The 14023-nt window shown below is 37.0% G+C and overlaps 1 protein-coding gene across 3 annotated transcripts in view; it reads left to right on the top strand.

Annotated features, from left to right (window-relative positions):
* The first annotated feature begins 387 nt into the window (after positions 1–387).
* dym (dymeclin) overlaps positions 388–14023 on the top strand; it is a 146973-nt gene continuing 133337 nt past the window's right edge. The window contains exons 1-2 of one of the 3 annotated variants that reach the window (XM_061876490.1): positions 388–622; positions 10467–10659. In XM_061876490.1, coding sequence (XP_061732474.1) covers positions 10520–10659 — 140 coding nt within the window. In that variant the 5' untranslated portion in view covers positions 388–622; positions 10467–10519. Of the gene's footprint in view, positions 623–10290; positions 10391–10466; positions 10660–14023 lie in introns of those variants that run through there. The other 2 variants (XM_061876488.1, XM_061876489.1) reach the window with 2 other exon arrangements.

Below are 14023 nucleotides of genomic sequence, written 5' to 3'. Positions count from 1 at the left end.
AATTTTAGGCCTCCAAGGTTAGAGAATACATGATGAGAAATAAAGTTCCAAATTGAGGTAGGGTCTTTCAAGTAGTGTCTTATCCAATTAATTTTAAAGGTGTTGTTTAGTGTAGTGAAGTCAAGAAAGTTTAGACCACCCTGATTGTAATTGTTCATTATAACAGATTTCTTAATATAATGAATTTTGTTTTTCCAAATAAAGTTAATCAGTATTTTGTCAATAGTGTTACATATTTTTTGGTTAACATCTAAAGAAATAGCTGCATACGTAAGCCTGGAGATACCTTCTGCTTTGGAAAGTAAGGTTCTGCCTTAAGCCAAATCTGTTTAGTCTGGTGTTGCCCTCTTCGCTCGACGTCATGACGCAAGTCAACGCCTTCTATGACGTCACCACGCACGGCGGCCCGCAACGTGGAAAACATGGTGGCCGGAAGTATGTAGAGTAAAACTTCACTCTGAAATTCCTGTGCAATTAGAGCTGCTTGTGCTTTTTAAGATAGAAGCAGTAGTGAACGGAAATAGATTGAACTGTATTTAAAACCAAGTGGGGTTATTTCACCGCCCCACGCCCAACGGAAACCACGGAGGAGCGACGAGGGAGCATAGACTGCATATGACAGGTAAGCTAGGCGGCCAGCTGATTGGGGACAGGCGGCTCACGTTAGCTCTCATGTCAACAACTCCTCATTTGGAGACCTATTTAAATGTATATCTTGACCCTTGTTACAATCCAAACACTGCTTGTTGACTATCACAATTAGAGCGACATTAACCCGACTACACGCACTAACCGGATAAACCAACCAGACGCCATGCTATAGTTAAAACTAATGGCAAATCATGTATTTGTTAGTTACACGCCTGTTGGTTTAGAATACATTGTACGTTTCTAAATAGTGGATCTACGGCAACATCTAATGAAGTCAATGATATTGCTAGAATATTTGTTCACCATTTACATAGTAATCCATTAATGGTTGTTTTCCTTGAAAGACGACAATAACGTGTTTTTAGTAAGCTCTATACCAGGGGGTCACCAACGTGGTGCCCGCGGGCACCAGGTAGCCCGTAAGGACCAGATGAGTCGTCCGCTGGCCTGTTCTAAAAATTGCTCAAATAGCAGCACTTACCAGTGAGCTGCCTCTATTTTTTTAATTGTATTTATTTACTAGCAGACTGGTCTCGCTTTGTTTGACATTTTTAATTCTAAGAGAGACAAAACTCAAATAGAATTTAAAAATCCAAGAAAATATTTTAAAGACTTGGTCTTCACTTGTTTAAATAAATTCATTTATTTTTTTTACTTCGCTTCTTATAACTTTCAGACAATTTTAGAGAAAAAAATACAACCTTAAAAATGATTTTAGGATTTTTAAACACATATACCTTTTTATCTTTTAAATTCCTTCCTCTTCTTTCCTGACAATATAAATCAATGTTCAAGTATTTATTTTTTTTATTGTAAAGAATAATAAATACATTTTAATTTAATTCTCCATTTTAGCTTCTGTTTTTTCGACGAAGAAGATTTGTCAAATATTTCTTCAAACTTTTTATGATTAAAATTCCAAAAAAGGATTCTGGCAAATCTAGAAAATCTGTAGAATCAAATTTGAATCTTATTTCAAACTCTTTTTGAATTATTTTAAAATTTTTGTTCGGGAAAATCTAGAAGAAATAATGATTTGTCTTTGTTAGAAATATAGCTTGGTCCAATTTGTTATATACTATACAGATTGGATTTTAACCTATTTAACATGTCATCAAAATTCTAAAATTAATCTTAATCAGGAAAAATTACTAATGATCTTCCATAAATTCTGTTTTTAATTTTTTCTTCATTTTTTTCGGTGGAATTTTGAATTTTAAAGAGTCGAAATTGAAGATAAACTATGTTTTAAAATGTAATTTTCACTTTTTCCGTGTTTTCTCCTCTTTTAAACCGTTCAAATGTTTTTTTCATCATTTATTCCCTCCAAAAAACCTTCCATAAAAGGAAAAAAAATGTACGACGGAATGACAGACAGAAATACCCATTTTTTTTATATATATATAGATTTATTTAATAAAGGTAAATTGAGCAAATTGGCTATTTCTGGCAATTTACTTAAGTGTGTATCAAACTGGTAGCCCTTTGCATTAATCAGTACCCAAGAAGTAGCTCTTGGTTTCAAAAAGGTGGGTGACCCCTGATCTACGGCAACATCTAATGAAGTCAATGATATTGCTAGAATATTTGTTCACCATTTACATAGTAATCCACTAATGGTTGTTTTCCTTAAAAGACGACAATAAAGTGTTTTTAGTAATCCCAATAGTAACCACACTTCTGTCTATCCTCGGATTTCCACTGGAATGCGAAAAGGCAGCGGAACGGTGTCAGTCTTCCCGTTATTATTCAAGTTAATTTGTCCCGGAAAAACGTCACCGCCATTCCAGCGCATAATATATATGTATTGCTTCTTTATTTGGCGGTTGCTGCAACAAATCGTTTCAATTAAGCTAAAACCTGCTTGTGTTGGACAAGACGTCATGTACAAACATAAAATAGATTATCCGATTTATTTTGAAAACACTCACTACCCCAGGCTCGGAATCTTTCTGTGTGGCGTTTGCATGTTCTCCCCGTGGCTGCGTGGGTTCCTTCCGGGTACTCCGGCTTCCTCCCACCTCCAAAGACATGCACCTGGGGATAGGTTGATTGGCAACACTAAATTGGCCTTAGTGTGTGAATGTGAGTGTGAATGTTGTCTGTCTATCTGTGTTGGCCCTGTGATGAGCAGGCGACTTGTACAGGGTGTATCCCGCCTTCCGCCCGATTGTAACTGAGATAGGCTCCAGCGCCCCAAGCGACCCCGAAGGGAATAAGCGGTAGAAAATGGATGGATGGGTTTTCAAAACAAAATATATGAAGTAGGGCTGAGCGATATGGCCTTTTTTTAATATCTCAATATTTTTAGGCCATTTACCGATACACGATATACATCTCGATATTTTGCCTTAGCCTTGAATGAACACTTGATGCATATAATCACACCGGTTTGATGATTCTATGTGTCTACATTGAAACATTCTTATTCATACTGCATTAATATATACTCATTTTAAACTTTCATGCAGTGAGGGATATCACAACTCAGTCAATTGACCAAAACTGTATTTAATAAACAGTTATTAAGCAGTGGCACAAACATTCTTGTCATTTCAAAACAGAAAGTTTAAGATTGTCGGATACATTTTAAAACAAGCTATTAGTGCACTTTTGTGCATGATGTCACTAAGATGACATATCAAAACAACACTAAATTAAAGTGCACTTTTTGTACAGAACGCCACTACAATAGTTTATAACAAATAAAGTGCACGTTTGTGCATGATGTCACACAAGATATTTCAATAACTGTAAAATAAAAATGAGCTGCATAATAGGAAATCAAATAGTGTATGTCCTTCGCTATGTGGTAGGTTCTTGTGGACGTTATGTCCTTCTGTTGTTCACAATTTTTTTCATACAGTGTTGATGTGGAAATGGTTGCCTCAGCATTTTGTTGGTGTGGCACCGAACAGAGATGTTGACATGCAGAGTTTCAAGCACTCTTCATTCTCTGGCGGGTGACTTTTCAAATGATGCTACACATTAGCAGTTTCGGGAGGTGGGGTGTGGGGCGTGGTTGGGGGCGTGGTTAAGAGGTGAGGAGTATATTTACCGCTAGATTCATAGATTCACCAAGTCAATTTTTTCATATATATATATATATATATATATATATATATATATATATATATATATATATATATATATATATATATATATATATATATATATATATAAGAAATACTTGATTTTCAGTGAATTCTAGCTATATATATATACATTTATTTTATTATATATATATATATATATATATATAAAAGAAATACTTGAATTTCAGTGTTTATTTATTTACACATATACACACACAACACCCATCTACTCATTGTTGAGTTGAGGGTTCAATATTCCATCCTTGTTTTTCTAACCATATGCATTGCACTAGATGGCAGTATTGTCCTGTTTAAGAGTGTCACAACACATTGCTGTATGGCAGACCACTGCTTTAGTTTGACGAATTTGGACAGCTGTTGTTGTGTGTTGTTTAACCACGCTGGGAGGATGATAATGAAACTGCCTAACAATAAATCCACATAAGAAACCAAGAATTCGCCCTCAATCATTCTACAGTTATAATGTCATTGGGCAGACACACTCTTTGTGCGCGTCACTCAGGTCCGCATTGAGCTGTAGGAGGAGTGACCTCCAGCTTCGTCTGAATTCCGGGAGATTTTCAGGAGAAAATTTGTCCTGGGAGGTTTTCGGGAGAGGCGCTGAATTTCGGGAGTCTCCTGGAAAATCCGTGAGGGATGGGAAGTATGGTATTACTACTTTTTGTAGCCACACTTTTACCCCACACTTGAAAAATTACGGTTGTCTGTTCGATATATTCTCGCTTGAAGCCAAACTACCGCCAGACGATGGACCCCCTGCTGTTTTTTCGGGAATTAATTCTTCCTCCATTTGTTACCAGATTCGCACCTTCTTTCTCTCGTATTACCACTCGCACCACAGCTAACGTTTCCCATGCCGCTACCTCTCTGCTCCACAAGGGTGTATACGTATGTGACGTATGTAAGAAGGTGCGCTTGTTTCACGTCTCTGTGAGAAGGAGAAACAACAAAGAGTGAAGAGCCTGTAGTGTAATGCCTGCAGCTAAAAGCAACTGAATATCACGATATAGTCATTTTCTATATCGCACAGAGACAAACCCGCGATATATCGAGTATATCGATATATCACCCAACCCTAACATGAAGTCAACTTGTCAAAGGTTTTCAGATGTAATTTCACCTCTTTGACACAAATGGATGAGAACATGCTTATCCTGAAGGTCCAAAATCATATGCAGTCATATCCCAGGCCGCTATATTGGAGTATAGGGGAAGCTGGGAAATCACTTCTTTTTTTATTATCATTATAGAAAATTTATTTGTTAGTCCACCCATCCATTTTTTACCGCTTGTCCCTTTTGGGGTCAGAGGGGTGCTGGAGCCTATCTCAGCTGCATTTGGGCGGACGGCGGGGTACACCCTGGACAAGTCGCCACCTTATTATTTGTATTATTATTATTATAATTATATATTTGTTAGTTACAAAAACTGCTTGTTGGTTTAGAATACATTGTACGTATCCAAATGGTGGATGTATGGCAAAATCAAATGAAGCCAACGTATTGCTAGAATATTTGTTTATCATTTACTTAGTAATCCACTAATGGTTGTTTTCCTTGAAAGACAACTAATATCATAAGTTGTCAGTCACTTCTTAATGGCCATTACCACTACTTGCAGGATTGGAGTGGAACTGTTAAACGGTTTCTTCAGGGTACCACAAAAGTGTGTTTGAAATGACTTGCCCAATTCCTGCAAGTTGAGTTTAGACAATGAAGTGTTTTTAGTAAGCCCTATAGTAAGCACACTTCTGTCTGTCCCCTGAGTTGCACTGGAATGCAAAACGGCAGCGGAACGGCATCGCCACGGCGTTGGTCTTTCCGTTTTGATTCAAGTCAATGCATCCTGGAAAACATCTCTGCCATTGCAGCACTAAATATACACGTAGTGCTTCTTTATTTGCCGGTTGCTGCAACAAATCAGTTCAAATTAGCTAAAATCTGCTTGTGTTGTGGGACAGTATGCCAGTTGCATAGTGGCAGAAAGAAATGCACTTCAGAGGGTCATAAAAACTGCCATGAAGATCACTGGCTGCTCTCTCCCCTCCCTAGAGGAACTGCACAGTGCCAGGTGCCTCAAAAAGACTCCAAAACATCATAAGGGACCCATCTCACCCCAGACATAAACTTTTTGAACTGCTGGCCTCAGGCAGGAGATATAGGACAATAAAATGCCGGTCAAACAGGTTCAAGAACTCTTTCTACACGAGAGCAATAGTGTCGCTGAACACAAGGCATAAAATAGAAAGACTGCAAGTGAGCTGTGTGCTTGGTATTTTTCGTTTTTTTATGTCTTATTTTTATGTATTTATCTCAGTACCATGTTTTTATGTTTTTTTTATTTATTTACATGTATATATATATATATATATATATATATATATATATATATATATATATATATATATTATGAATTTGCACTAAATGAGTTTGCTTGCAATTTAGTTGTACAATATACAATAAGGTGGCAGAGGGGTTAGTGCGTCTGCCTCACAATACGAAGGTCCTGCAGTCCTGGGTTCAAATCCAGGCTCGGGAGCTTTCTGTGTGGAGTTTGCATGTCCTCCCCGTGAATGCGTGGGTTCCCTCCGGGTACTCCGGCTTCCTCCCACTTCCAAAGACATGCACCTGGGGATAGGTTGATTGGCAACACTAAATTGGCCCTAGTGTGTGAATGTGAGTGTGAATGTTGTATGTCTATCTGTGTTGGCCCTGCGATGAGGTGGCGACTTGTCCAGGGTGTACCCCGCCTTCCGCCCGATTGTAGCTGAGATAGGTGCCAGCGCCCCCCGCGACCCCAAAAAGGGAATAAGCGGTAGAAAATGGATGGAATATACAATAAAGATATATTTTATTCTAAGTCATGAACAAACACAAAATAGGTTATCTGATTTATTTTCTAAACAAAATACTCAGTTTTCAAGGCGGATCGAATTTGACGCTTTTAAATTCCGAATGGACATGAAGTCAACTTGCCGAAGGTTTTCATATGTAATTTCACTTTGTTGACACAAATGCATGAGAACATGTTGATCCTGGAGGTCCTAAATCATATGCAGGGATATCCCAGGCAGCTATATTGGAGTTTAGGGGCCTGTGTCAATCACCCGGATTCGTGAGATCTCGTAGAGGTCCGTGCTATGTCGCTGCATGACAGAGCCACAACAGGGGGACTGCCGGACTGCCGGACTGCGAACGGCGGGATTGCAAGGGGAAACTGCCTCACTATTTGAGAAGAACTGCATTAAGCAGTGGACAAGAGGATGCACACGTCAGCAACACCAGCTTTGCTATGTGAGCTACAGTGCTAAGGTTAGAGTGTCCGCCCTGAGATCACTAGGTCGTGAGTTCAAACCCCAACCGAGTCATACCAAAGACTATAAAAATGGGACCCATTACCTCGCTGCTTGGCCCTCAGCATCAAGTGTTGGAATTGGGGGTTAAATCACCAAAAATGATTCCTGAACGTGGCCACTGCTACTGCTCACTGCTCCCCTCACCTCTCAGGGGGTGGAACAAGGAGATGAGTCAAATGCAGAGAGTAATTTCCCCACACTAGGTGTGTGTGTGACTATCAGTGGTACTTTAACTTGAACTTTTTACAAACCCCATTTCCATATGAGTTGGAAAATTGTGTTAGATGTAAATATAAACGGAATACAATGATTTGCAGATCATTTTCAACCCATATTCAGTTGAATATGCTACAAAAACAACGTATTTGATGTTCAAACTGATAAACTTTTTTTTTTATGCAAATAATCCTTAACTTTAGAATTTGATGCCAGCAACAAGTGACAAAGAAGTTGGGAAAGGTGGCAACAAATACAGATAGAGTTGAGGAATACTCATCAAACACTTATTTGGAACATCCCACAGGTGTGCAAGCTAATTGGGAACAGGTGGGTGTCATGATTGGGTATAAAAACAGCTTCCCAAAAAATGCTTAGTCTTTCACAAGAAAGGATGGGGCAAGGTACACCCCTTTGTCCACAACCGCGTGAGCAAATAGTCAAACAGTTTAAGACCAACATTTCTCAAAGTGCAATTGCAAGAAATTTAGGGATTTCAACATCTACGGTCCATAACATCATCAAAAGATTCAGAGAATCTGGAGAAATCACTCCACGTGATTAAGTATTGGAAAGGATAGAAATGTAGTTTGTCTTTTTTATCCGATTATTAATCGAAGTAATAATCGACAGATTAATTGATTATCAAATTAATCGTTAGTTGCAGCCCTACATCCAACCCAATTTCCCAACTCATATGGAAACGGAGTTTGTAACATTAGTGTCGCAAACAGCACTGCCAGTATGATTTTGGAAGTGCTATAAAGATGAAAACTGTGCTGCGTTGTTCTTAGATCTGTCAAAGGCTTTTGACATGTTTGAACACTTTCTTGTCTCAGAAATGAAAGAGTATTGGAATATCTTCTGAAGTAGTAGGGTAAATATTTGAGTGGTACACAGCACTTTGAATTGCCTTTCAAACAAATTCAACTTGCCTTGCCTGGTAGTAAACAAAAGGTTTAGGTTGATGGTGTGTGTTCAAGCTTGTTATCTATTCCAGGGGTGTCAAATTCATTTTAGCTCACATAGAGAAAAATGTATTTCCAAATGTGCCGGACTGGGAAAATCATGGCATAGTAATTTAAGAATAAAGACAACTTCAGATTGTTTTTTTTTTGTTAAAATAAAGACGAAGCACATTCTGAAAATGTACAAATCACACATTGTTTTTTTTTACACTCATGTTGCGCTTAATAAAATTATATCGTCATTTGTCATTATTCATACTTTCTGAATAGATAATATGATCATCTTCATCAGTCAAATGGGTTTAATTGAGTCAGGGTTTTTAAATGCTTTCATTGTTGTTATTTTTTAATATATCACAAACTTGAATATATATCAAAATCAAATTACAGAATATTAATGCAAGTTCCTCATTTTACACGACTGACATCACGTGGTTTATTCTGTACATTTGTAGCATCATCTACTACATCCATCCATCCAGTTTTTACCGCTTGTCCCTTTTGGGGTCACTGGAATGGCTGGAGCCTATCCCAGCTGAATTCGGGCGGAAGGCGGGGTACTCCCTGTTCAAGTTGTCAAATGCAACAAAACTTGTGAATTTAGACTCATTTCAATAATCAAACAACTTAAAAAGGTATAGCCTCCATAATATTTAAGCATATTTATGTACGCCCAGAAAACGAGTCCCCCTTGCAGTCATAAGTACAACACAAAATGTACAGATTATCAAAAACATTTATTTTGGTGGAAATGGCACAGGTTACATTACCAACATCATCTTTGACAATCAAGGCATGAACATAACAATCCACATTTTGTATACTGTCACTACTAAGAAGTTTAAGTACATAGTGTCCAAACTATTTCTAAGTGCTTAACAAGAAATAAAAAACTACAATTATAAAAAAGTAATAATTATAATAATAATAATGGATTAGATTTATATCGCGCTTTTCTATCATTAGATACTCAAAGCGCTCACAGAGAAGTGGGAACCCATCATTCATTCACACCTGGTGGTGGTAAGCTACATCTGTAGCCACAGCTGCCCTGGGGTAGACTGACGGAAGCGCGACTGCCAGTTTGCGCCTACGGCCCCTCCGACCACCACTTAAACTCTTACTGTACAATGTCTGCTCAGAGTTGCTTCCTTGTGTTTTTTTGAGCACATAGCAGATAGTCCTGCATAGTCCCACTCCTTAATGATTCAGTCAAACACAGGAATGAGACAAAAATGCAACTTTACCAACTGTAGTCTTCCTGTTTAGATGTATAATTAATCACTATCTGTACATAGGTTAAAACAAAAAAAAGGTGGGCGCAATTAGGGCTGGGCGATATGGCCTTTTTTAAAAATCTCAATATTTATAGGCCATGTCACGATACACGATATATATCTCGATATTTTCGCCTTAGCCTTGTTAATTAACACTTGATACATATAATCACGGCAGTATGATGATTCAGTATCATGTGTCTACATTAAAACATTCTTGTTCATACTGCATTAATATATGCTATTTTTTTTAACTTTCATGCAGAGAGGGAAGTCACAACTAAGTCAATTAAAAAAAATTGTATTTATTAAACAGTTATCAAGCAGTGGCACTGTGGCACAAACATTCATGTCATTTCAAAACAGAAAGTACAAGACCCTCAGAGACATTTTAAAACAAGCTATAAGTGCACTTTTGTGAACGATGTCACCAAGATGACATATATATGAAGTAAATGACAGTTGTCAGCTGTTAGCATATATTATGACCTCAATCAAACATGGTGGAAATGTCTGTTACAAGATACTGTAGTAGTAAACAGTTGGAATGTGGTACTCGCTATAATCCTGCACGGGACAATCCACTTTAGTAAAAAAAAAAATTAATATTAATCGAGATCGGATGATATGAAAAAATTAATTGTGATTTTTTTTTTTTGCCCGGCCTTACGTGAAGTGTTGGGTAACAACAAGAGGTGGGCTCATTTAGCTCAGGGCGTGTCATAGGTAGAGGTATGTGCAAGTTTCCCCTCGTGAATTCAAAGCTGGCCGTTTCAGCGCTTCTTCTCTCAAGCACAACGCAAACAAGTGAGGGAGACGATGGATTTGTTCAACACATGTAAGTGCACTTTGGTCATGTTTTGTGTGCTCTTTATGCCCGCAGAAGTTGGCATATGCCCGGTGAACCAGCATTGAGGTGTGAGGCTGACACTGGAGATGGGAGCCAACACCAGCCTGCTCAGTGACCTGCCCGACAACCCCAGCCTCAAGGCTTTGGTGGGCACGGAGTCCATATCGGAGAATGACCCTTTCTGGAATCAGCTCATCTCCTTCACTGTTATTAGTCCCACAAGCAGGTACAAAACATGCACACATTGTTAAGTTTAGATATTGCATGTTTGGAACTTTGATCATTAACTGTACACAATTGCCTCTTTCCTTGCTTTTGTGAAACACCCAGCACGTTTAAAGGAGACTTATATTAAAATTCCTATCCAGGATCCTCTATAACGCTTCGGACAGGATGTTTGCCGATCCTTTCACCACCTAAGTAATGATTCATCAGGGTTATTTGCTTTGGCTCTGCCTGACTAGTTGGCCTTTTGCTCTTTTAATATGACGGTTAAAAAAGTCAGAGTATTATACTTCATCTTGAATGATGCACTGGAATTGTACAACAATGCAAAATACTGCACAATGACAATAATGAATGATGACATTGTATTAATGCCACTGTGACAATGTCAGTCCTAACTGAGCAGTAATAACTTTGTAAAGGCAGAATATTTGATGCTGCTGTTGGATTGGATCACATTAGATTTGTTATTCTGTACATGCTATAATTCCTGAAACAATAGTCCCACTCCTATTGATGCTATGTCTCAATTTGTCAGTGCGCCACCTTAAATAAATGTGTATTATTTACTCATTATTTTTAGGTGGAGGTGTGTGCATCATATCATATCGTAACAAATAATATAAGATATACTGTGAACATGTTAGGGATGCAATGATATTAATATTTCATATTACATCTATCGCGACCAAAATTGTCACGGTTACAATTTTTTTTAGGATACATTTCATTTATTTAGAAAAAATACATAGAAGATTAATCAGTCCAATAAACTAACACTGGCTAGAACAATCTCAATTCCAAACCAATCCCAGCCAGGCAACATTTCTAATAGCACAAATTAATAATTTCAACAACAGTACATATGTTAATTATATGGTACTAATGTCAATAACACCGATCATAAACATTAAACTACGCGTAACATTATTATCGCAGTATGGTTGAATGTGCTCAAAAAGTACTTATACACACTGAAATATTTTGCACAAATAACTTTTTTTTTAAATAACTAAAATAAATAGACACACTGTTGGAACCCAGTACTTTGCATATTTTGTGTCTTTTTATAATTCGCCGATTGTGTTTTAGTTTAATTATTTTATCTGTTTTGGTGGCTAAGCTTTTATTGTTTTAAATATTGGTTTGTACTGTAGCACTTTAAGATTTGTTTATATAAAAAGTGCCCAACAAAATCTATTATTATTATTTATTATTTCTAGTGGGCGTTGTGTGGCATCCTACTGTGTTCAGTTGTCCTTGAACGCACCATAAAACACCTCTGTCTTGTGTTCCTCTGTGTATAAATCGATCACTGCGTTCTAAGAGAGCACAGTCTGTAGGCTAAATGTGTACAATTGAATATCTTAGTTGTTTAGACAGTAATGTGTTTATATAAATTCAGATTGGGGTATGTCGTTTCTTAATTCCTCTTGTTTTCATATTAGCATTTAAGCGACTGAGCTGGCGCCAGTCCTTGAGTTAATCAAAATGCAGTTATCAATCACGGTTTTTCGGTAATTTTATTTAAAACAATAATACTCTCAAGAGTTTTACCGTAGTTATCATTGATACAGTTTATTGCTACATCCCTAGAGTAGGTATACATTGGAACCTTGGAATATGACCACCGTTTTTACAGATAACATTAAGTACCACAGATGTCAATTAGCAACTAAGGTATAATCTGTCCAATTTACAATCTGTTAATTTAAATTGTTCATCAACGCGCATTATTGGGGATGGCGTGGCTCGGGTGGTAAAGCGGCCGTGCCAGCAATTTAAGGGTTCCAAGTTCGATCCAAGTTTCCGCCATCCTGGTGACGCCTGTTGTGTCTTTGGGCAAGACACTTCACCCTTGCTCCTGATGGGTCGTGGTTAGGACCTTGCATGGCAGCTCCCGCCATCAGTGTGTGAATGTGTGTGTGAATGGGTGAATGTGGAAATTGTGTCAATGCGCTTTGAGTACCTTGAAGGTAGATTAGCTCTATACAAGTATAATCCATTTAACGTTATCCTGAATAAACAAATCCAATTTTGTTTTGGTTTTATTTTTCTCGTGTAAATTAAATACATCTTACATAGCAGGGTTTAAAGCCATCATAACTTTTTTCAACATTACACATGCCCAACTTTTACACTACAGAGGGGTCCGAGGCCCACAGTAATATTAACAGTTAGTTAGTAATCTTAATCTTGATTTTAATCATATTCCATAAATATATCCAACCAATTTATAGATTACCGGGTTAATAACATTGTCAAATAATATGAAAGCGAGTGTTAATCCAAAATATTATTAAGGCTGCCTCCAAAAATAAATACAAATCTAATCTAATCTACTAAGGAAGGGAGTCATGAAAAAATGCATTTATATACTGATACACAGTACTAAAATAGATAATTCTCTCAGCCGGCAAAAATATTAGTTTCTCAGCTGTGATCTGTATCGGCTGCAGCGGTACTTAGTTGTAATACACTTTTCCACAACTAGCGGCAGTAATGACAATCTCAGAAATCTTGAGCTAGTTTTTTAAGCACAAGAATTACGACTAAAGTGTTAAAGCAGTATTTTCATTTTGACTTTAATTTCATGACAGTTTAGATAAAAAACATATTAATTATTAATGTATTTTTATTTAAAATTTTAGCACTACATATTTGTATGTGAATGTATTTTGCGTCAGTTATTTCTGCGTTCCTTCTCATGCAGTATATTTGGTTAGTACTCATTTTTCTTTTAGTGTTAATATTTGAGTCACCCCCAGGCCCATCTGTAGTGGAAAAGTTGGGCACTAAAGGTTAAGAAACCTTGCACCACAGTATATTAAAGCTTCATTTATAGTATTCACTCTTGAAAATATATACTGTAGTGAAAATGGTTGAAGGTTATACTCTTTTATGACATACTGTATTATGTACATTTGCCTATTAATTTGTTAATTATTTTAAATGCATTTTCCATTCATAAAATGTAAGTATAGCATATACTTACATATGTATATGTAAGTACATATACATATGTATATGTACATATGTATATATACATATGCATATGTATACATACGTATGCATATGTATACATACATATGCATGCATATGTATACATACGTATGCATATGTATACATACATATGCATACGTATACATACATATGCATATGTACAGTATACGTACATATACATATGTATATGTACATGTGTACTAGGGCTGCGAATCTTTGGGTGTCACACGATTCGATTCAATATCGATTCTTGGGGTCGCGATACGATTATATATCGTTTTTTTTTTTTCAATTCAACGCGATTCTCGATACAAAAACGATACTTTTCCGATTCTTAATAATTCTGTATTCATTCAATACAT

Source organism: Nerophis ophidion, linkage group LG17 (assembly GCF_033978795.1).
Source record: "Nerophis ophidion isolate RoL-2023_Sa linkage group LG17, RoL_Noph_v1.0, whole genome shotgun sequence".
NCBI lineage: Eukaryota > Metazoa > Chordata > Actinopteri > Syngnathiformes > Syngnathidae > Nerophis > Nerophis ophidion.
The sequence above is the reverse complement of the archived record's forward strand: the minus strand, read 5'-3'. Positions and strand labels throughout refer to the sequence as shown.